We start from the raw sequence: 22,340 nt of genomic DNA on the forward strand, positions 1-22,340 counted from the left end.
TTTTTAGCTTAAAATGAAGTTTCAAACTGGTATCCTTTTCAATGTGCTCGAGGCTCCTTATCCTTCTCCCTCTGGAGGTAGAGTCGTTCAAAATCTAAATGTGATTTAATTGGTTCAATTTGCTGCATATTTTTATGCTAAGCTTAGGTTCGTGTCTTGATAAGCGCAGACGTAGTTTAGCTCGAGGTTTACAGCGTCACGTTGCTTGTATTTCCTTATTTTTACAAAGCAAGCGTCTATCAATCACCCAGATAAATTAGGAAGAAGCATGTATAGACATAACACATGGGAGAGATTTTTCAGCATGCTATGTAATTTATTAACCTGATTTTTTACCATTGTAAGAAGCCGCGAATTGCAGATAGCATGGACGAAGTTAAATGCTTTTGTGCTGGATGCATTCTGCTTATACAGAACTCTATAGGTATGGTGAACAATATAATTGAAGCTTTGTCAGCTCTGTAACCTAGCAACAGATAATTCTGTTAGGTTCCCGAATTGCTCCTGGTTGACAAGTAGGGAGTATTTTTGTGTTTATCATGTTTGCTAATGATGGGATCCTTTCCAAAAGGCTTGTCTTAATCTTAATTAGGGTTTATCAGCAGAGGTCTGCGTGACATTGTGCAGACACCGATTTCATAAATAATAAAAAGTGCAAGTGAAAAATTTGGCAGGATGGGGAGATATTGGAGGCCACTGCTTCTCGGAACAGGAGTGTGAATTTCCAAAATATAATCGAGTTTGAACTGTGACTTTATTCTTTATTATGGAAACTTGTAGTTCACTTCACTGCAGTTTTGACAGCAATTAGGAGGGAAATTTATAAGCTTCCTGTTAGGAACCATATCGCTTTGCACAAGAACTTTGATCATAAACATTACTTAGACCAGCAAGTACGTGGTTTTTCAAGAACGTCAAGGTCTTCGTCGTTACTACTCTCTATGGTCCCTTGACTGTATCTGTCCTTTATTTGTGATGGGAGTGGTGTGTGTGAACTGGGGGAGTGGCTGTGTCTGCAGCATGAGAGGCAGACAAAGAGAGACTCCTAAAATAATCTTTATGTTTGGAGAAAGCCTGAGAGGTATCAGATAGCTGCCTCAGTGCCTGATGCCATTTGATAAAGACTCCATGCCCACGCAGTAGGCATGGGATTTTATTGCTCTGGTTTGCACAATAATATCTTTTACAGTTTAGGGGGGTGAAGTATTATTGATTATTAGTTCCGTACCTTCAAAATAATAATGAAGCATTGTAAAACCAATTATCATTCACATTTTACTAAATTCCTCACTGGCTTATTTAATCCCTTGAAAGATGATGCTAAATCATGTCATTGTTCCTCTTTCTGGCTTTCTTCACCTTTCCACTCATCATCCCCATAATCTTTAACCATTAGTGGCCAGGGGGAAATTCAAAGCTATTTTCAGTGTCATTTTCTGAATACCAAAATGGACATTCCCTCTGCTGGGTTGTTTGAATACATCTATGAAATATTTGATTATCAAGAGCCTTTTTGTTCACAGTGTCTCATTCTCTCTATTCCGTAGATTCCTAACCCTAGAGGACATTAGGCCCTCTGGCAGCTTCTAAAAAGAATGAAGCCCAAACTTCACTCCTGGGGATTTTGATTTCATTGATCTGGGGTGGGATTGGGAAATCAGTGTTGATTAAGAGCAGTCAAGATTGCCATTGATTAAGTAGAATTTTTATGCCCTTTTCATGTCCAGCTGAACTTTCAATTTAAATAGGAAATTGGGCAAATGATGCATTTATATTTAATATTATTGAAGGATTTTAATATGTGTGAATTGTTTAGAATAGTACTTGGCACTATTAAGGGCTTTCTAAGTGTTAGCTATTATAATCGTTTATTAGTCACGTTAGAAGGTAACCTGGAGTTTCTTCCACATCACAAATACAGACATGATTCTCTAGATTGTAACTACCTTATGCGTTTGAAAGCTATATCTCATAGCTGAGTCATCTTCTTGATACCCTTTCATAAAGTGAACCATCTTATTTCTGATTCAGAAAGAGAACTGTGCTAATTACTCCATCCCAGTAATCAAAATAAGGTGTAAAGTAATGTAGTTGGTGAATGTCAGATGGCGCTGTGACTTGGGACATCTGGTTTTTCATCCAGAATCTAGAGTCAAACTGCCTCTTTCTAACCCCACCTCCCATGTCCTTTTATCTTCCTCTAATTTCCTTCTAGCTGTGTGACCTTGAATAACTTACATTCCCAGCCCTGTGATCTCATAATCATGTGTGATTGTTACTATTATGTTGTTGTTGTTTATAGAAGCATTAAATATTGCTTAGGACTTGATGATGATAATCTAGGCAAAGGCTGTCATTTTACATGATGTAGGTAAAGCTTGTCTTCCAGATTACACAGTAACAAGACTAGAACTAAAGTTTCATACTCTCCAGGCAAATGCTCCTTCTAGTTCATCCTTGGACTGAGGACAAATAAATTTTTGTTTTGTTTGTTTGTTTTTTGTGGGTATTTATTTTTTACAAATAAATTTTTAGTGATTTTGGTTGCCAGCTACGCTTTATAATTATCATGTTGTCTTTTAAACCAAAATCATTTGCTCTGGAATGAGGGCATTTAAACATATGACATTGCCATATGTGCACTCAACACCTTTACATAATTCTAATTGTGTTCATATCAATACATCATGAGTGTAGATTAGTACAATGAAAATCCTCTTGGTGTAACTCAAGGGCACTAAGCGTACTACTCATATGAAAGCTACAGAAAACATTGCTTAGGTTTTTTAGGTTTCATATCCATAGAGAGTTGACAGCAACTGGCACTCAGAATACAGCAAAAACCCAAATCAGCCAAGTAACCAGGAACTCACAATTTTTCTGGTCCAAAATGTATTCAAATACAAATGGCTAATGTGGCCAAATAGAGTAAACTCCATCTCAGCAGCAACTTCATCCCCCTGGAGGCTGAGCTTTCAAGTCGTTTGATAAGTAGCTTTACTAGGAAAACTGGGAGGGGAGAAGACCTGGCTCTTGTTCTGTTTTGAACCATCTCATATGAAAAATGTTTTATAAAATCTACTAGGGGCCCAGTGCATGAAGATTGGTGTGGGGGGTGGGGGTGGGGGAGGGGGGGCCTCAGCCCGACCTGCACCCTCTCCAATCTGGGAGCCCTCAGGAAAGCCCTCTCCAATCCAGGAGTTTCTGTCCATCTTTGCAACCATATGAGCGAATTATCTGAGACCCCAATCCTGTTTGGTTTGTTGCTCACAGAACACAGAATAATAGAGGCTTTTTTTTCTTTTTCTTTGCTTCATTGGTGGAGATTTCCTGGAAGTTTTAGGATATCTTTTCTTTAATTTTTCCTACACACGTTGGTTTTACTTATGTCTCTCACCTTTGCTTTCCCTCCATCCCCCACTGCAACAGTAACTTGCTCCAGGCTCACTTTGCTCTAGTGTCTAGGAGATCCATCTGCCACCAGAACTACGATTCCTAGCATTCCTGGTGCTCCCTGTGCTCTGGGCTTCCATTTCCTGTCCTGGAGTTGCCACCAGAACTACTAATCCCAGAATTTCTGGTGCTCCCAGCACTCTTGGATTTCCCTTCCTGCTCTATCTCCATCCCATGGCCTCGTTCTCGGCCAAGTCCTCCAAGTCATCAGCTTTCCCTCTCTGCTCTCCATCTGATGCCTGTGTATGTAAATTAACCTTCCATCTTTGTTGGGTTAATCTGCATACTCACTCCCGATTGGCTGGTGAGTGTAGCAGAGGTACTGTCAATTTACATGTTTCCCTTTTATTATATAGCATATTCCTCTTCTTAGCTATGGCAATAGTCTGTGTTCACAGTGGACACTTTTTAGTGAAGAAATGTTACTCTCATTTTTTTCCCAATGTCTTTATTGTGGTAAAAAACATATGACATAAGATTTCCTATTTTAATTATCTTTAAGTATACCGTTTGTTCACTGGACTTAAGTACATTAACATCGTTGTGCAAACATGACCACCAGCCATCTCCAGAATTCTTTTCATCTTGCCGAACTGAAACTCTGTACCCATTAAGCAGTAATCTTCCATTTACTTTCTGTCTCCTTGATCTTTTTTTAAAATATATTTTATTGATTTTATACAGAGAAGAAGGGAGAGAGATGGAGAGTTAGAAACATCGATGAGAGAGAGTCATCGATCAGCTGCCTCCTGCACACCCTCCACCGGGGATATGCCCGCAACCAAGGTACATGCCCTTGACCGGAATCGAACCCGGGTCCCTTCAGTCCCCAAGCCGATGCTCTATCTACTGAGCCAAACCGGTTTCGGCAGTCTCCTTGATTTTGAATACTCTAAGTATAAGAGGGGAAAATATAGTATTTTTCCTTTTGGGACTGGCTTATTTCACTTAGCATAATGTCTTCGAGGCTCATCTATTTTGTAGCATTGTCAGATTTTCCTTCCTTTTTAAAGCTGAATAATGTTCCATTGTATGAATATGCCACATTTTCCTTATTTATGCTTCTGTCAGTGGATACTTGGGTTGCTTCCATGTGTGAGCAATTTTTAATGCTCCAGCTCTGAACATGGGTGTGCAAATAAATATCTGCTTTTAATCCTTCTGGGTCATCAGGTAATTCTATTCGTAAGTTTTTGAGAGAATGCCACACTGTTCCACGGTGGTTGTACCATTTTACCTTCATCGGCTGTGAACAGGCTTCCAATTTCTCACACCCTGGCTAATACTTGTTATTTTCTGGGTTTGGTTTGGTTTGATAGTGATGCTCTCATTTTGAAGCCAAATATACTATAATATCTTATGATTTGTTTCCATTAACATGAGGTCAATCAGTGAAGATACCAAAATAGCTAAATATCAGTATGATTTTTCTTGCATTCAGATTACTTCTTAGTCAAGATGAATGCTACTGCCTTCCATTCAACTGTAAATTAGAGTTGGCCATATTTCCCCTTGCTCTAAAAACAGTAGGGAATGAGTTCCCCTGCCTCTTCAGCTCCAAGTTAATTGCTGGAAACTATTCCTAACCAGACAAGATACAAATTGTGATTTACAAATGGATGTAGCCTTCATCCTTTATTCTGAAATGAGTTAGCTCTTACCAGTATAGCATAGATGCATTTGCTCATTGAATGCATAGGTTTCTCTTGTCTCTCTGGTAAGATTTCTTGGATTCAGCCGGGCAATGAGAAATGAGAATAATAGCCCCAATCAGACCAAACCAAAGGATAATGGTTAACAATTATATAGTACTTAATACATGCCAGGTGCTATTCTTAAGCTTTCATGTATATTAATTAGCTTATTTAATCCTAATAACACCGGAAGTTCAGTACTATTATCATCAGCCCCATTTTCAAGGGTGATGACACTGATAGGCAGGATGCTAAGGTGACAAGTTCAAAGTCACATAGTAAGTGGCAGAGCCAAGATATGCCCCTCTGGCTGCATAGTTCATACTTCTTCAGGAGAGGCTTCTCTCCCTCACTGGCAATCACACTTAGAATATTTTATTTTAATCTCTGACTGACACTGAGTGGCAATACTTGGGGCATCTCACATTATAAATAACTCCATCAAGTCCTATACATTCACCATCTAAAAAAAACTCAGCCAAAAAGTTTCAAAGAGCCAGCCCATGATCTTTTTTGTATCATTCTCTTGGTTCCTTTAACTTTTCCAAATATACGCTCTATCTTTAAATGATTCCGTGTCCTCTACCCCCATCTTTAATGTTGAGATTCCCAGTCTCAATCTTTTGTCCTTTTCACACTCTACTCCTCCTGAGTTACCACAGTAATGTCAAGACCATCAATTCATTTAGAATGTGCCTATGGCTTCTAAAACAAGAGTTTTCTCCATCCTTTTATCTCCTCCAGATTCCAACTGCCTTCTAAATTAATTGACCCCAAGTCTCTCATATACCTCAGATGCTACATTATCAATGCAGAATTCAGTATATCCATGCTTGCACACACACACACGTGTATACAACACACATGCACTTGCATACTTGGGCTTTGAAGCCGGACACATGAGAGTCTAAGTCATGATTCTGGCACTGACCATGCCAGGAAGTTAATGAACCTCTCCAAGCTTCAGTTTTCTCAGCTCTAAAGTGAGGAAAATACAACTTAATTTTATCGAATAATTGACACAGTCAAAATAGAAGTGCATAAACCAGGGCCAAAGTGAATCTGTTTCTCCTCTTTGGTTTCAAGATCCTTTAGAGTCAAAGTGAAATAAAAAGTGAAGTTGTTTTTCTAGTTTTTTAGGATGTTGGTGTCTCACTTTGAAACTTTCACACTCATTTGAAGTCTGTAATCCTTTATTTCTTCACAAAAATCTGTTGTCCACAAAAGGTGTTTTGTTCCTTTACCTTTAAAACTTCATCAGCTGGTTTAATTATTTGTCCAAGTTCCCAGTAAAACAGTGTCCCCCTCCTTCTGTGCAACTCTGCCATGTCATATGCTGTTGTTATCTTTCCCACCAGATTTTTACCACAAGTTGTTTAAAAACTATAATCTTTTTGAGGGTGGGGGGGAAAATGAAGTGCGGTTGAAGAGACAGTAATGCTGAGAGATAAACAGAGCAATATTACTTATCAGAATGGGTACGATTTTTGCCTGCTTAATGAGTACAATATATAGCCTTGCAATATATACACAAGGGGAAAAAAATAGCTTTATAACATATCAAGTATGCCACGTTATTCCAGCCATAACTGTATAGGATACGTATCTAGGCCTGAGAGTGTAGATAACAAAATATAAGTGCTTAGCCTGTCTAAACATGTAAAATAAATGAGCATTTGCTATCGCATTCCAATACATTAGAAGATGGCCTTGCATAGTTAATTTTCTTTTTAATGCACCACACGTGATCATTTGAAGCACAGAGCCAGAGTATATCTCAGTGTTTGAAGAAAGAGTTCTTTTCGTTTAAACAAATCTTTATTTAAATAAGCCTTTTTGAAAAGGATCTTCGGCCTATCTTCTTTTCAGGAAGTTCAATCAGGGTAAATGGAGATAAAGAAGCCATGTTATAAGGAACATTATATAAGTAAAAATCACTCAGCCAGGAAAAAAAAAAAATGTCCACAGACATAAAAGGGTGTAAAACTAATGGAATTTTGTCTTAACGTTCCAGATTTTAGGAGCTTTTATTTACTTGTTTTGTAGTTTGGAGTTATCTGGTAATGATATAATAACGTATTTTGGGAAGAGAGTGGGAGCTGGAGGGAAATAAATTTTAATTCCATAAGGTACAGAAAGAGAAACTTCAGAAACTCACCTGAAGGAAATGTTTGTGGTTGACCCCTACCATGTTTGTTCTTAGGCAGGATACCATGTCACGATTAAGGCAAGCCCAGAAGGCAGAGTTGACAAAACTCTCTAGTGATTATGTCTAGACCTGTTTCTTAGTCTTCTCTTACTATTGACCAATAAACAGTTCATTGGATGCAAGGAGTACAATTTTTCACATGGTTGGTAGGGAAGAGGAGTTTGACTATTGTCTTGATCGAACACTCCCCTTCCCACCCCAGTTGAAACTGGTGTGAAAAACATGAGAAGGTGCTATTGACATCAATCTAATTACAGCAGGCTGGAACATTCTATGTCAATTCTATCTTCCTCTTTTTTTTCTCTCTCTCTTCTTAACAGGGGGTCAACTTTGGTGCACAACAACGAAGGCCATCTCTGAGGGCGAAGAGCTAATTGCCTTTGTGGTGGATTTTGACTCAAGGCTCCAAGCTGCCAGTCAGATGTCTCTTACAGAAGGGATGTACCCTGCCCGCCTGCTGGACTCAATTCAGCTGCTTCCTCAACAAGCCGCCATGGCTTCTATTTTGCCTACAGCTATTGTCAATAGTAAGTGCTGAGTGTAACAGCCCAGTACAGTTGCTTTGTAGTGGGGATGGTATTTATGGAGAGGGGAAAAAAAAAAGTCTACTGACAGGCAACCAGGGATAGACTCAATATTTCATATTTCTTCTCTCTAACTCTGTGTGTGTTTGCTTCTCACGTGAGTATAAAAAGAATACTTTAAGTCATTCATTCCTTTCAGGTTGGGTTCCTGAATGTCATACACAAAAAGCTGACTTTCTAAACCAGTTAAACAACATACAGCTTTCTTGATTTTTTTTATAGTAGAATGATTGTGGTATTCTTTAAGAGTAATAAAGTTAAAAACTTAAAGAAAAAGAATGCAACTCAAATTTTGATTAGCTAGCCCAGCCATTCTGCCTCAGTGGTTGAAAAGGTCCCCTGCTCTACTCTACACTACTCTGGGTCAAGGCACGTGCATTGTGGGCTCTATCCCCAGTAGGGGGCATGCAGGAAGCAGCTAATTGATGGTTCTCTCATCCATGTTTCTCTCTATCCCTCTCTCTCTAAAATAATAAATATATATTAAAATTTTATTAGATATACTAATGGAAAGGAAGTTTAGCCTAGATAGATTATAGATCATTATAGCAGCTAATTTCTTATATAAATGAAATTATATATGCTTTATATGGAGAATTTTTAAATATGCCCTGGCAAATATCCTTTTATGTTTATTAAAATGACTATTGAACTTAGGTTATATTTCTTGAACATGCAAAGTGACACTGTATGTGACAGAAAATCAGTGACCTAGGAGTCTGAAGATCTATGCTATACACCCAGCTCTGCTTTTATCTAGTTCTATGAGAAAACATGAGTAGCAGGTACATCTGAAGAGGAGAAAGCTAATAAGTGAAATACTACATTTAGTAAAAAATGTCCTTGAAAATCTCTGAGACCCTGAATGATGAAGATGCAATGTTGTCTTGATATAAAGACATATATATATATATATATATATATATATATATATATATATATACACATACATATATAGATTCAGCAATAATTATATTCTTGCTGTAATAGCATCCTTTAGGATAAAGACATTCTTAAGTGTATGTGGAATTAGTCTGCATCCAACCAGTGGATCCAGAGGACTGAAACCAAGCTACAATTTTTTTATTTCCTTAATAAAAATGTAGTTAATTTCTTTAATGAACCTTTGCTTTAATTCAGATAGTGAGGAATGTGAAATAACAGTGGCCCAACTTGCATTTGAGGCGAAAAGGTTTGTTCCAAGGGACATGAGGGGTACCTCATATGATTGTGAAACTCCAATGTGTGAATGTTAATTGTAATCATATTGAAGATGGTACTTGGTTTGCTTTCTGTAGCAAGATAACTGTTGATCCCAAATAAATCAGCATAGTTGCATACCTCCTTCATTCTCATTCTGAAATTATTAGCTTATCAGTTAAACTCATCTTGCTTAGATGGACACTTTATTAAACAATGTGGCCTTCTCAATAGTGTAAATGCCACTAACTTGGTGAGAGAGGATAAATAATAGACAGTGGTAGTAGCATATAATTTTGTATATAATCTTAATTGGAAATTCTAGATTACACTTGCTGTCCTTATTTTTCATTCACTACAATTTGATCCTTAGTTTTTTTCTCATCTCAACACCACTGCCTTTACTATCATGGGTTTCACCAATTATACAATTTACAAATCACAAATCAGCCCTTTCTGCCAAGTTTTAGACCTCTGTTGCAACCTCTTCCATGTTCCTCTGTATTTTTTATAAGAATTTTAAATCCTATAATGTGTGTCTCCCAGGGTTTCTGGATTAGTCCCAATTTTGCTATCTGGCATCCCACTGACTGATAGCTCCTTCCCCTACACAATGGCCAGGTTTGCTCAATACAGTGCCAGTGTTTGTCACAAAAATGTGCTCTAGCCTTAACTCATCACCTCTCCATCGTCTGTTCCCTGATAAAATGAATGACACAGAAATGCTAACAGGAAGCCTAGGAACTGAGGAGATACCTTGCACTCTGCCCTAACATCTAATTGCAAAGCAGTGGTCATCACTTCCATTCAGTTCTACTTCCTAAATATCATTTTTCCCCCTCCCTCTCTGCCCCCCTTGCCATTGTGGCATATGGAAATGCTAACACGAGGTCCAATCCCAGTCCACCCACTTATGTGATCTGGAGCGACTACCTCAACCTCGGTTTTCTCACCCATAAATGGACGAAGGGGGAAAACACACATATGGAGAAAATGTCCATGAGTGACTACATGAAAATGCATATCATAGCATGTCTTTATAAATATTACATGACTTTAGCTACAGCACAAACTCTCATAATTCACTTAGATTCCTGCAGTTACCTCCTATCAGTCATAAGTCTTCCTTCCCAATTCAGTACCTTCAAAACTTATGACTCCATAATATCTGATTCTGTCATTCTTTTGCTTAAAGTAATTGGGTGATTATCCATAACCACTGAGATAAAAATTTAACTTCTTAAGAGAGCTTATACGGTCTTTGATAGTCTAGCCCTTCTACAACTTCCTGCAACCTCACCTGTCCCAATTCCCATCATGCCTCGTGCCTGAGCAGCACAGCCTCCCAGCCTTCACCAAGCCTCTCTCAGGCTACCATCACTTTCCCTAGGCTGTTCCTTGGACAGGAGGACTCAGCCCCCTTCTTCATCTGACTGATTTCATTGTTCACAACTCAGCTGAGGCATGCACCATCTTCCTTCTAAATTCTCATCTGACCTCCTTCTCCCTCCACCAGATGAGTTCTCTCACCAACATGGTGTCTTTTTTCCATGCCTAACCTGCCCCTCAGAAACCTCCATCATAATCGTCATCACATGCTAATTTCATTATCTGACCATAATCAACCCCAAGAGACCTTAAGCTTCTTAATTACAGCTGTGTAGTTTTTCACTTTCACAGCCAACCCAGGCTAGAGTCTGGCACATAGTAGGATCTCTGTAACTAACTTATTAAATGAAAAGATGATGTCAGGGGTTGGCATCAGGGTTAACTTTAGTTCAGCCATTAGATCCTTACATTTTAATCAATCGGAGAAACCAATTCACACTGCTATTTATAAATGCATATATTTCTAAACCGTAACTACAGTGTAAATAATTTTAAAATTAATCTCTCATGTTTTTATTGAATGTTGGTGTCTTCTACAATACCACTTTCTAAACACACTGTGGGAAGGTAAATTGCATTGAGTATGACATTCCTTAGTCTCGTTCTGTGGAACAGCATTCGCAACTGCACGGCCTTCACTCACTGTCCAACTGCCTAATCCAGAACCTCAGAGCAGTCTCTGAGGCAGATTGAACCAAATGGCTGCTCTACCCCCACATGGGCAGCAGCTCATGCGCCCTGTGTTTTTGTCTACAGAGGATATATTCCCTTGCAAGTCTTGTGGCATCTGGTATCGGAGTGAGCGGAACCTGCAAGCCCATTTGATGTACTATTGCAGTGGGAGGCAAAGGGAAGCTGCTCCAGTGTCAGAAGAAAGCGAAGACAGTGCCGCTCAGACTTCCTGCCTGTGTCCCTTCCCACAATGCACCAAGAGTTTCTCAAACGCCCGGGCTCTAGAAATGCACCTGAATTCACACAGTGGTAAGTGTCTCCCTTGTTTCCTCTTTGGCTCTAGGAGTCTCCATTCTTTACATATATGCATGCATACATCTATAGTCTCTAACTATAGCTACAAATAAAATTAAAACCTAACCAGTTAGATCAACTAGCTGGTTATGTCATTTATTTTCCACTCAAAGGACTTGGGTCTGAATTCTTTTCTAACAACTACTGTCCTCAGATTGCAGGCCAAATCATTCTTTCTTTCTTTCTTTTTCTTTTTTTTAAATTGAAGTAAAATAGGATTATTTTAGAAACTCGCAATACCTTTGTGCATTGTCATTAATATTCATTGATTTAAGTGTCAAGTGATCTTTGCAAACTGACCATACTGTTATCCACATGGCAGGAGAAAAAAATAGGTATTTAAAAAGAAGTATTTGCTGAATTGGAATAAAGCTATTATTTTGATAGGTCCAATTAAAATCACACTTGAGAAAAATTAACTTCTAAATATGGATCTATAAAATGCTCTTGACTTCCAGAGTGTACATCATAACAGCTTAGTTGATTTTTTGACATAAAATCACTTTTAGTACTGTTTTTAAATCACTTAAGAAAAATTAGGCTGAAAAACAAATAAGTATATATTTGTTTTAAGCCCATTCTTTACAGTAAGGTGATAACTATTTCCATTTATTTTGGAATTGTATGCTCAATTGTTTTTAGTATTATCACATAGTATTCAAATTTTCCTATTCTTTTAATTGAAACTAATTATATTAATTTTAGATATCTCTATAAACATTCTTGAGTAGGGCCAAACAAGTTTTGGGAATCACAGTTCATCAGCACCTATAATACAAAACTTGTAGGCTATTTCTGGGTGACTTTCTTCAATGTTTTTGCTGCGGGTAAATAAATAAAAAACTGAAGTTGGTGCTGAGTTGTAAACAAACTAGCTCCAACCTCCAATGTTCTAGAAAAGCACAAGCTTTTGTCTTTGAACCTGTAGAAGTAGTCAGTTTCCTTTCTACTCATTCTCTTCCCTTTCCCTACAAATGATCTGTCTTCATGTAGGTGATAAAGGAGGGGAAGTAGAAACAGGTTGGTGGTCTCAGATGATAAGTCATATACAAAACAATAACAGAAGGATCTTTTCAGATGGATAGAAAAACAAATGTTAGGTTACTTAAGGAGAAAGAGAGACAAGGATAAGAAATTCCATTTTATAGCTATAGGGCCAGGTTTCTCTGCCATTTTTTAACCTCCTTATATAATAAACGCCTAATATGCAAGTGTAATATGCTAATGATATGCTAAGGTCACTCAACTGCTTGCTATGACATACACTGACTACCAGGGGGCAGATGCTCCAACCGGTAGGTTAGCTTGCGGTTGGGGTCCAGCGGATCGGGATTGAGCGAAAAGGGCTGGACACAGCCTGGAATCCTCCCATGGTCACTCCTCACATGGCAAACCTGCCATGCCCCAATCATGAACTATTGGGGTCCCTCAGCTTGGCCTGCACCCTCTCACAATCTGGGACCCCTTGGGGGATGTCAGAGAGCCAGTTTTGGTCTGATCCCGCAGGTCAAACTGAGGGACCCCACTGGTGCATGAATTCGTGCACTGGGCCGCTAGTATAAATATAAAAGGCAATTCTCATTTTAGTCTAGAGTACAGAGAGGATGAGCCAAGCCTGATTTAACCATAAACTAACAAATGAGGACTAGAGTTACCGTATTTTTCGGACCATAAGACGCACTTTTTTCCCCCCAGAAGTGGGGGGGAAAAGTCCCTGCGTCTTATGGTCCAAATATAGCCTACACATATACTTTTAAAAAAAAGTTTTTTTACTTGCCCGGCTCTGTGTGGTCTCTGTGTGCTTGCCCGGCTCTAAAATGGTTCTAAATGCTGCTGTTTACTTTACAGGGTTGATTACATGTGTTTATGACTGTGATGTTGGGTTTTAATGCACATAAAATATTTTAGGACACTATTTGTTTCAGAATCTTTTTTTCTTCATTTCCCTTCTCTAAAAACTGGTGCGTCTTATGGTCCGGGGCGTCTTATGGTCCGAAAAATACGGTAACTTTAGTGAGTAAAAGTGTCTGGATCTCAATTCCAATGCATGGGGGGGAGGGGTCCTCCAGGGGGATCCCCTACTCCACCACCAAGCAATTGTTTAAAAACCAACTGGGTATCCTGTAATTCAACTCAATTCTGATACATTCTACCCAGAGATAGCATTCGATACCATGGGTTAAGAACTCAAGACAGCCGCCCCCATTTCAGATGTTAATTGCAAGTCCAGATTGTTACCTGTGCATCTGACCAACTGGTGGCTATAAATCAGAGATTGCCAAGACCCCTTCCTTGGGCTTGAATAATTTATTGGAGTGGTACATGAAACTCAAGAAACCCATTTATTCACCAGGTGACCAATTTATTATGAAAGGAAACAACTCTGGGGCAGACAAATGGAAGAGATGCCTAGGACAATATATGGGAAAAGGATGAGGAGCACCCTATGCCTCCTCAGAGTATGCCATTCTCCCCTAATCTACATGTTCACCAACCCTGAAGCTCTTTGAGCCCAATCCTTTTAGTTTTCTATGGAGGTTTCATTACATAGACATGATTGATTAATCATTGGCCATTGGCTGTTGAACTTATTCTCCAACTCCTCAACCCCCTCCCAGGAGGTTGGGGATGGGGGAAGACTAAAAGTTTCAACCCTTTAATCATGGATTTCTTTCCCCTCCCCCAACCCCACCTTAATAAGCCTCCCACCCTTTGGTTACCTAGGGGCTTTCCAAAGGTCACCATTAACATAACAAAAGATGCCTTTATCACTCTTATCACAGGAAATGTTAAGGATTTTAGGAGCAGTGAGCCAGGACCCCCAAATATATATAAGAAATAAGTTAATAGTACGAATTGTTGCTGGTGAAAATGGGTTCTTGTGGTATCTCAAGAAAGAAATTTCAAAGGGCGCACAAGCTTAAGAGAAGTTTAAATGGAGTGGCAAGATTTAATGGGGTGAAGGGAAATGATACACCCTAGGGATATAGACTGTGGGCAGAATCTAGCAGCAACTGCTCCCAGATACTTGATAATCCTCCTTTTAGTCTTCATTTTCCCTAGGAAAGCTTTTCCTTGTTCTGCACCTCCCACCCTAACCAGTCCCTTTCCTGAACCATCTGGGGTTCCGTGGCCCTTATCCAATCTGATTCTTTTCCCAGCTAGGCTCTGTCACCATGTTGGCTCCTACTGTGCATGTCCCAAAGATTTACTGGTTTCTACTGCCATGCACTTACCTCCCCCTGTGCCATCTTGGTTTCTACTACACATGTGCCTAGCAAATGAATTTCCCCTGCTGTTCTTCTTCTTCTTTTTTTTTTTTTAAGTATGTTTTTATTGATTTCAGAAAGAGAAAGGGAGAGGGAGAGGGAGAGATAAACATCAGTGATGAGAATCATTGATCTGCTGCCTCCTGCATGCCCCCTACTGGGGATTGAGCCTGCAACCTGGGCATGTGCCCCAATCAGGAATCAAACTGTGACCTTCTGGTTCATGGGTCAACGGTCAACCGTTTAGCTACAAGGGGTGGGCTCTGCTGTTGCTCTTATCCCTTCCTCAGTAATCCTGGCTAATGACCTGTAACCAGTTCTTCCTGCCCACTTTTTTGGAGGACGCAGTAGTCCCCTGAGGAACCTGTGAATATTGTAGCTTCCAAGTGAATGAGGCTTAATGTCAGATTCAGCTCCCTAGTAGATTAGGTTTAATATCGGATTCAACTCCCTAGTTTATTAAGCTTAACGTCTCGATTCCCTTTGCTTCCTCACTTTATTAATAACTAGCTAACTACTTACACTAACACCATGAGATTCTGAAAGGTTTCAGTTCATTCCTGTTGTATTGAAGACATTAGGTCATTGTCAAGGTTCCTGTCATCACAAAACCAACACATGAAGGTCTCAGTATTCTTATTTTGTATGTCTCTCCAGGAGTGAAAATGGAAGAATTCCTCCCTGCTGGTGCTAGTCTGAAGTGCACCGTCTGTAGCTACAATGCTGATTCTGTGATCAACTTTCACCAACACCTGTTCTCCCATCTCACTCAAGCTGCCTTCCGCTGCACTCACTGCCACTTCGGCTTCCAGACTCAGAGGGAGCTCGTGCAGCACCAGGAGCTCCATGTCCCTGGGGGCAAACTTCCCCGAGAAAGTGACCTGGACCACTCCCCCAGCGGAACGGAAGACAGCTTACCGCCAGCCACGGACTTGTTGGCCAGAAGCGAACTCCCCCAGAGCCAAAAGGCCATGCAGACTAAAGACGCCAGCTCTGACACCGAGCTGGACAAGTGTGAGAAAAAGACTCCGCTCTTTCTCACGAACCAGAGGCCAGAGATCCAGCCGGCAACAACTAAGCAAAGCTTTTCCTACACGAAAATCAAGTCTGAGCCCTCGAGTCCAAGACTTGCCTCCTCTCCCGTGCAGCCTAACATGGGGCCTTCTTTCCCGGTGGGTCCTTTCCTCTCTCAGTTTGCTTTCCCCCAAGATATCACCATGGTCCCTCAGGCTTCAGAGATCTTAGCCAAGATGTCCGAGCTGGTGCACCGGCGCCTGAGGCACGGAAGCAGCAGCTACCCTCCCGTCATCTACAGCCCCTTGATGCCCAAGGGGGCCACTTGCTTTGAGTGTAACATAACTTTCAACAATCTGGATAACTACCTAGTGCACAAGAAGCATTACTGCAGCAGCCGATGGCAGCAGATGGCCAAGTCCCCCGAGTTCCCTGGGGTTGCAGAAAAGATGCCCGAGGCCCTGAGCCCCAACACCGGCCAGACCTCCCTGAACCTCCTCAACCCGGCTGCTCACGCTGCTGATCCCGACGGGAATCCACTCCTCCCAACGTCCTGCATCAACTCCTCCTCCGTGGTCTTAGATTTAATCGGGCCCAACGGGAAGAGCCACGACAAGGACTTCTCTGCTCAGGCCAAGAAGCTCTCCACCACCTCCAGCGGCAACGACGACAAGATGAATGGGAAACCCGTGGATGCAAAAACCCCCTTGGTGGACGGGGAGAGCGACCCCAACAAGACCACCTGCGAGGCCTGCAACATCACCTTCAGCCGGCACGAGACCTACATGGTCCACAAGCAGTACTACTGCGCCACCCGCCACGACCCGCCGCTCAAGAGGTCGGCCTCCAGCAAAGTGCCCGCCATGCAGAGGACCATGCGCACACGCAAACGGAGGAAGATGTACGAGATGTGCCTCCCCGAGCAGGAGCCGAGGCCCGCGCTGGTCCAGCAGCAGCGCTTCCTGGACGTGGCCAGCCTCGGCAATCCGTGCACCTCCTCTGCCCAGGAGCCCCCCGACGGGCTTGGGGAATGCTACCACCCACGATGCGACATCTTCCCGGGCATCGTCTCCAAGCACCTGGAGACGTCCCTGACCCTCAACAAGTGCGTCCCTGTCTCCAAATGTGACGCCCCAGCTCATTCCAGCGCGTCCTGCCTGGAGATGGACGTGCCCATGGACCTCAGCAAGAAGTGCTTATCCCAGGCCGAGCGGACCACCGCGTCCCCCAAGAGGCTGCTGGACTACCACGAGTGCACCGTGTGCAAGATCAGCTTCAACAAGGTGGAGAACTACCTGGCCCACAAGCAGAATTTCTGCCCTGTCACCGCCCACCAGCGCAACGACCTGGCTGCGCAGCTGGACAGCAGCAAAGCGTTTGCTGCGAACCCGGAGAGCGGGCGCAGCAGCCCCGATGCGGCCGCCGGCTATGACCGGAGCATCCTCAAGTGCGAGAAGAACGGGAGCCTGAAGCAGCCTTCCCCCAACCCCAACGGGAACCTCTTCTCCTCGCACTTGGCCACCCTGCAAGGCCTGAAGGTCTTCAGCGAGGCTGCCCAGCTCATCGCCACAAAGGAAGAAAGCAAACATTTGTTCCTGCCGCAATGCCTTTACCCGGGGGCCATCAAGAAGGCCAAGGGAGCCGCCGACCAGCTCTCTCCATATTATGGGATCAAGCCGAGCGATTACCTTGCAGGCTCTCTGGTCATCCATAATAATGCCGACCTGGAGCAAGGCACGAATGCAGAAAATGAATCTCCCCCCAAAGGCCAGGCTGCCTCCAACGGGTGCACGGCGCCCAAGAAGGACTCCCTGCCTTTGCTGCCCAAAAACAGAGGCATGGTCATCGTCAACGGGGGACTGAAGCCAGATGAGAGGCCTGCCCCCTCCACCAACCCGCAGCAGGAGAACATTTCCCAGAATGCCCAGCACGAAGAGGGCCACAAATCTCCCTCCTGGATCTCGGAGAACCCTTTGGCCCCCAATGAGAACGAATCCCCAGGAGTGCCCTCTGCGGAGGACCAGTTGTCTAGTATAGCGAAGGGGGTAAACGGCTCCAGCCAGGCTCCCACCAGCGGCAAGTACTGCCGGCTGTGTGACATCCAGTTCAACAACCTCTCGAACTTTATAACCCACAAGAAGTTTTATTGCTCGTCACATGCAGCGGAACACGTCAAATGAGATGACTAGCTAACTTAGAGACGCCAAGGCCCCTTTTGGTACAGTGTTGAGTAACGTTGATTCTTCCCGGCCCAGAAAGTGATAAACCAACAGAAACAGAAGCTGTGTGGGTTGTATCTGGGTAACCGGGATGGCCAAATGGAAGACTTAAGGTGTACTTTCATTACAGTCCATTAGTAACGTGTATTATTGGTGCCATTTTCAAGAAAAAAGAATTAATTTATTTTACCGGCAGTATTCATAGCTGTGGTTATGTTATTTTTATTTAAAAAAAAAACACACAACAAAACTTTATATTAAAGTCATTTGTAATGTTATTGTATAGTTATCGTGTAGCACATATGGTTTGCACTGTATAGTAGCTTTTAAAGAAAATAGTCACAAACAATACAGAAAAAAAAAAAGCATTTTAGAAATAGCTTCAAAAGCACTCGTGTACCTTGGTTTTCTTCTTATATGCTGTTGCAGATGAACGTATATGCTAAAATATAACTTGCAAAGATGTTCTAAGTACACATGCTGTAAGTTCGCCTTAAGATTTCAATTCTTGGATAATCAGGCCCTGTTTGCACTTTATATTTTAGCAGATACCATCCCTTAGTCACTAGGCTTTGCATTTGTATGTAGCCGTATGTTTCTGTCCATTTTCTTAACCTTAAAACATGTATGTTAAATGAAGATGGCCATTTTTTTCTTGTATAGTACTTGTATTTTCTTTCGCTGATGCAGCTCTGTTCTCAATTTTTAAACCTTTGCTGTTAAATGCAATACTTTATAAAGAATGAACAAAATTACTGGAAGCAGTATTGTAAGTAAACGAAGTAGTATTAACCAGTTTTATCTTTTGAAAGGCACAGTCTAAATCGAAACCCTGAACTCAATGCTGCAAGTATGAATTTAATTCATATATAAGATCTATTTAAATATAATAGTAGCAATACTGCACCTGGTGATCACAAAGATAATGTTCTACTTCTGATAGAAATAATTTCTCAACAAATGTTGTTACTATGCATGTATATGGATGGAATAAAATTCCAGATTGTTGGAGACGTTTGGCATACTTTTTTTTCCTTTAAGATATAAGAGCAACCCCATATATGAAGAGAATAGGTTCACCAAGGCATTAATAGCTGTAATAACATGTTGTCAAAACAGTAAAGCAATAGATTGTCCTTTCTATGTGGCTAATTAATATAACTTATTATATTAAAATGAATTAGAGACTCCAGGCTATGAAACTAGAAAAGTTCTTCATTATAACTATATTATACAAGCACTCTACTTCCTCCACCCCTGTAGCAGAGAAAAAGAGAAATTCCGTGAGTGTCCAAAAGGCTTACAGAGCCTCTACCCAAGAACTGGTACAAAGTTTGGTCAAATGTGCCCAACTTTTAGATAGAGTTTGCCGGAGAAAGAGGTTTGCATTTTGAGGAGCAGTGAAATGGTGTGTTAAAGTGGCTCTGATGAGTAAAGATGCACACATTTCATGCTTGTGATTTGTAAAAGACTGGATTTCACACATCTCATTTGTCCATTGAAAGGGTTTGCACGTTGAGGGGGACTGGAGGGCAGTGTGGGTTATGGAGGACCTGGTGGACTCCCCAGAGGGGTTGAGATATGATTCTATAGGCTAGATGATACCCATTGCCATTCAAATCCACAATGACTTTAGAAGCATCCTGATCTGCAAAAGCAGTTGCTTCTCCTGTGCCTGAGAAGCACTATTTGCAGAGAGATCATGATGCACCATTAATTGTCCATATTGGATGTGATAACATAACCAACCTAAGGTGCCAGCCTCATAACGTATAAACAAGGGGACAAAACATAAAAAATACTATGTTGTCAAGGCCATTTTTTCAGTTGCTTGTTGAGAATAACTATCTTCCTTCCTATATAATAAAAGGCTAATATGCAAATTGTCCCCTTGACGGGAGTTCAACCATGAGTTTGACCCAGAGTTCAACCAGGGGGCAGGGCTAGCCAGACAACCACCTATGGCTGCTCCCCTGGATCAGTCCCACCACCCTCGTATGCCCCCTCCACCCTGTTCATGGGCGGGGCCATCCAGCCAACCACCTGTGGCCCCTGCCTCTGGATGGCCAGACCCCACTCATGCATGAATTTGTGCACCAGGTGTCTAGCTTAAATATAAAATGTTGTCTTTAACTAATACTTCTCATTTCAGGTGAGCAAAATTTAGATGCTTAAATGAGTCTTGCAGAAATCAAAGTGCTCAGGGACCCACAAGTATGATCATGCAGATCTGCTCAGTTCTCAGGTGGGAGCTGGCAAGCTTGGGTATTCTTTACGGGACTTTCTTCAATCTCTTCTTTTTTGTCATTTTATTGAGGTGTCATTGGCTAATAAACAGATTTCAGGTGCACACTTCCATAATACATCATCTATATATTGTATGTTTACTACCCCAAGTCACAGCTCCTTCCAACTCCTTTATCTCCTCTATACCCTCTTCTACCTTTTCCTACCCCTCCCCTTCCCCACTGGTAATCACAATGCTTTTGTCTGTGTCTATGCATTTTTTATGTTTGTTTTTGCTTAATTCAGTCACCCTTTCCCAATCTCTTCTTCTTTAAAAATAAAAAAGAAAGAAAATCATCTAAGCAACATTTCTTTATTGATAATCTAGGATTTTACCCACTATTTCGGGAAGGATGGCAAAAAGAGCAATGTTTCTTCATATTGGATTTTTGGATTTTGGAGGGCAAAGCAACCTTAGGGTATTCTATTGTCCTCCCTTGACCACAATGGGGAATCATTGAATTAATCATAGAGTGAATGGGGGAGTAGTCTTCTGATGTTAACACCAAACTAAATTAAGCTGGCAGCAGAATTTAACACACAAGTTGGCCTTCAACGTGTTGTGATCTTATATGTAACACATTCCAATGTTTATAACTATTATAATTTTAAAATGAGTCAACATGTTAGTTTCAATATTGAAATTAAAACTAAAAATTAAGTTGTTATAGAATCTGAAAAAAATTAGATATTTAAAAGTCTTAATTAGGCGTCCAACCTCTTATTTTCAAAAAAAACTGAGATGTGAAGTGGCCAAAGTCAGGAAACAATGGGTGAAAGCTTACATAACTTCCTTTCCCCACCATACCAGAGGGCACACAGCTAAAATCCCAGCTACTTTTTCTTTCTCCAATATATTTATGTCTCACTCAAACCTTCTCTGGAGATAGGGAAAGGAGAGCATGTTAGTTTCTCACTACTCCTGTAAAAGTGACCACAAACTTGGCAACTTTACAGACATTTCTTCGTTCTCAGCTCTGAAAGCCAGAGTCTGATAGCAAGATGTCAGCAGGGTGCCCGGGTGGTATAGTTCAGTGGTTGCACTGCGACCTATGAACCAGGAGGTCACTGTTCAATTCTGGTCAGGGCACACACCCAGGTTGTGGGCTCCATCCCAGTGTGAGCTGTGCAGGAGGCAGTGGGTCAGTGATTCTCTCTCATCACTAATGTTCTCTCTCCTTCTCCCTCTCCCCTCCTCTCTGAAATCAATGAAAACATATATGAAGAAAAAAAAAATAGAATACCTTCCTTATGTCTCCAGTTCCTGGTGGCTGTCAGCATCCCTTGTCTTGCAACCCCATGGCTCTCATTCCTGCCTCCCGTGGTCACCCTGCCTCTTGCTCTCTGTAACGTAGCCTCCCTCTTCTCCTGGAAGGACCTTGGTGATGGCCTTAAGGCTTACCAGGCTCCTCTCCCTGAGGCCAGTCCTATGGGTGCACACATCTTTACCGCCAGCATTGGTGCCCCTAGCATTTGCTGCAAACATTTTCACAGCACAAGTGTTGGCCGGAGGCAATTTCTCCGTAAAAGAAAAAAAAAATAATGGGTCGACAGTTTGGCTTCATGTCTCTATGGATGGAAGCAACAGACGATGTATGTAAGCTGGTTGCCAGATTGCATACTATCCTAGAAAATGGTTAAAAACCCATGTGTGCAAATCCTCGGTGAGCACTGTCCTCCCTGACGCCCTGCAGACAAAACGCTAGCCCCGCAAAAGAGGCGGCCACTCGTTCACAACAGTTTTCAAGAGCATTGATTATCCATTCTTTAGTTGGAAACTCTCGATGAAAATATTTAAGTATTCAAGTGCAAAGAAAAAAAATAAGTCAATGGGAAGGAGAAGACAAATTAAGCAAAAAGAAAAAAAAGTGTAATAATATGAACAAAAGGTCTTCCAAGATGATATATTTTCGTCTTCCACAATAGAGTACTTTTATTTCTATGATCAGGTGTTTTTTTGTTTGTTTGTTTGTTTGTTTGTTTCCATGTTGCGTGAT

The 22,340-nt window shown here is 41.4% G+C and overlaps 1 protein-coding gene across 2 annotated transcripts in view; it reads left to right on the forward strand.

Annotated features, from left to right (window-relative positions):
• Positions 1 to 19,070, forward strand: part of ZFPM2 (zinc finger protein, FOG family member 2) — a 417,383-nt gene extending 398,313 nt beyond the window's left edge. For both annotated transcript variants that reach the window (XM_036436775.2, XM_036436776.2), the window contains 3 exons: positions 7,677 to 7,883; positions 11,286 to 11,510; positions 15,482 to 19,070. In XM_036436775.2, the coding sequence (XP_036292668.1) occupies positions 7,677 to 7,883; positions 11,286 to 11,510; positions 15,482 to 18,018 (2,969 nt within the window). In that variant the 3' untranslated portion in view covers positions 18,019 to 19,070. The remainder of the gene's footprint in view (positions 1 to 7,676; positions 7,884 to 11,285; positions 11,511 to 15,481) is intronic.
• The last annotated feature ends 3,270 nt before the right edge of the window (positions 19,071 to 22,340 follow it).

The sequence above is a fragment of the Pipistrellus kuhlii genome, unplaced genomic scaffold, assembly GCF_014108245.1.
Source record: "Pipistrellus kuhlii isolate mPipKuh1 unplaced genomic scaffold, mPipKuh1.p scaffold_m20_p_14, whole genome shotgun sequence".
Lineage (NCBI taxonomy): Eukaryota > Metazoa > Chordata > Mammalia > Chiroptera > Vespertilionidae > Pipistrellus > Pipistrellus kuhlii.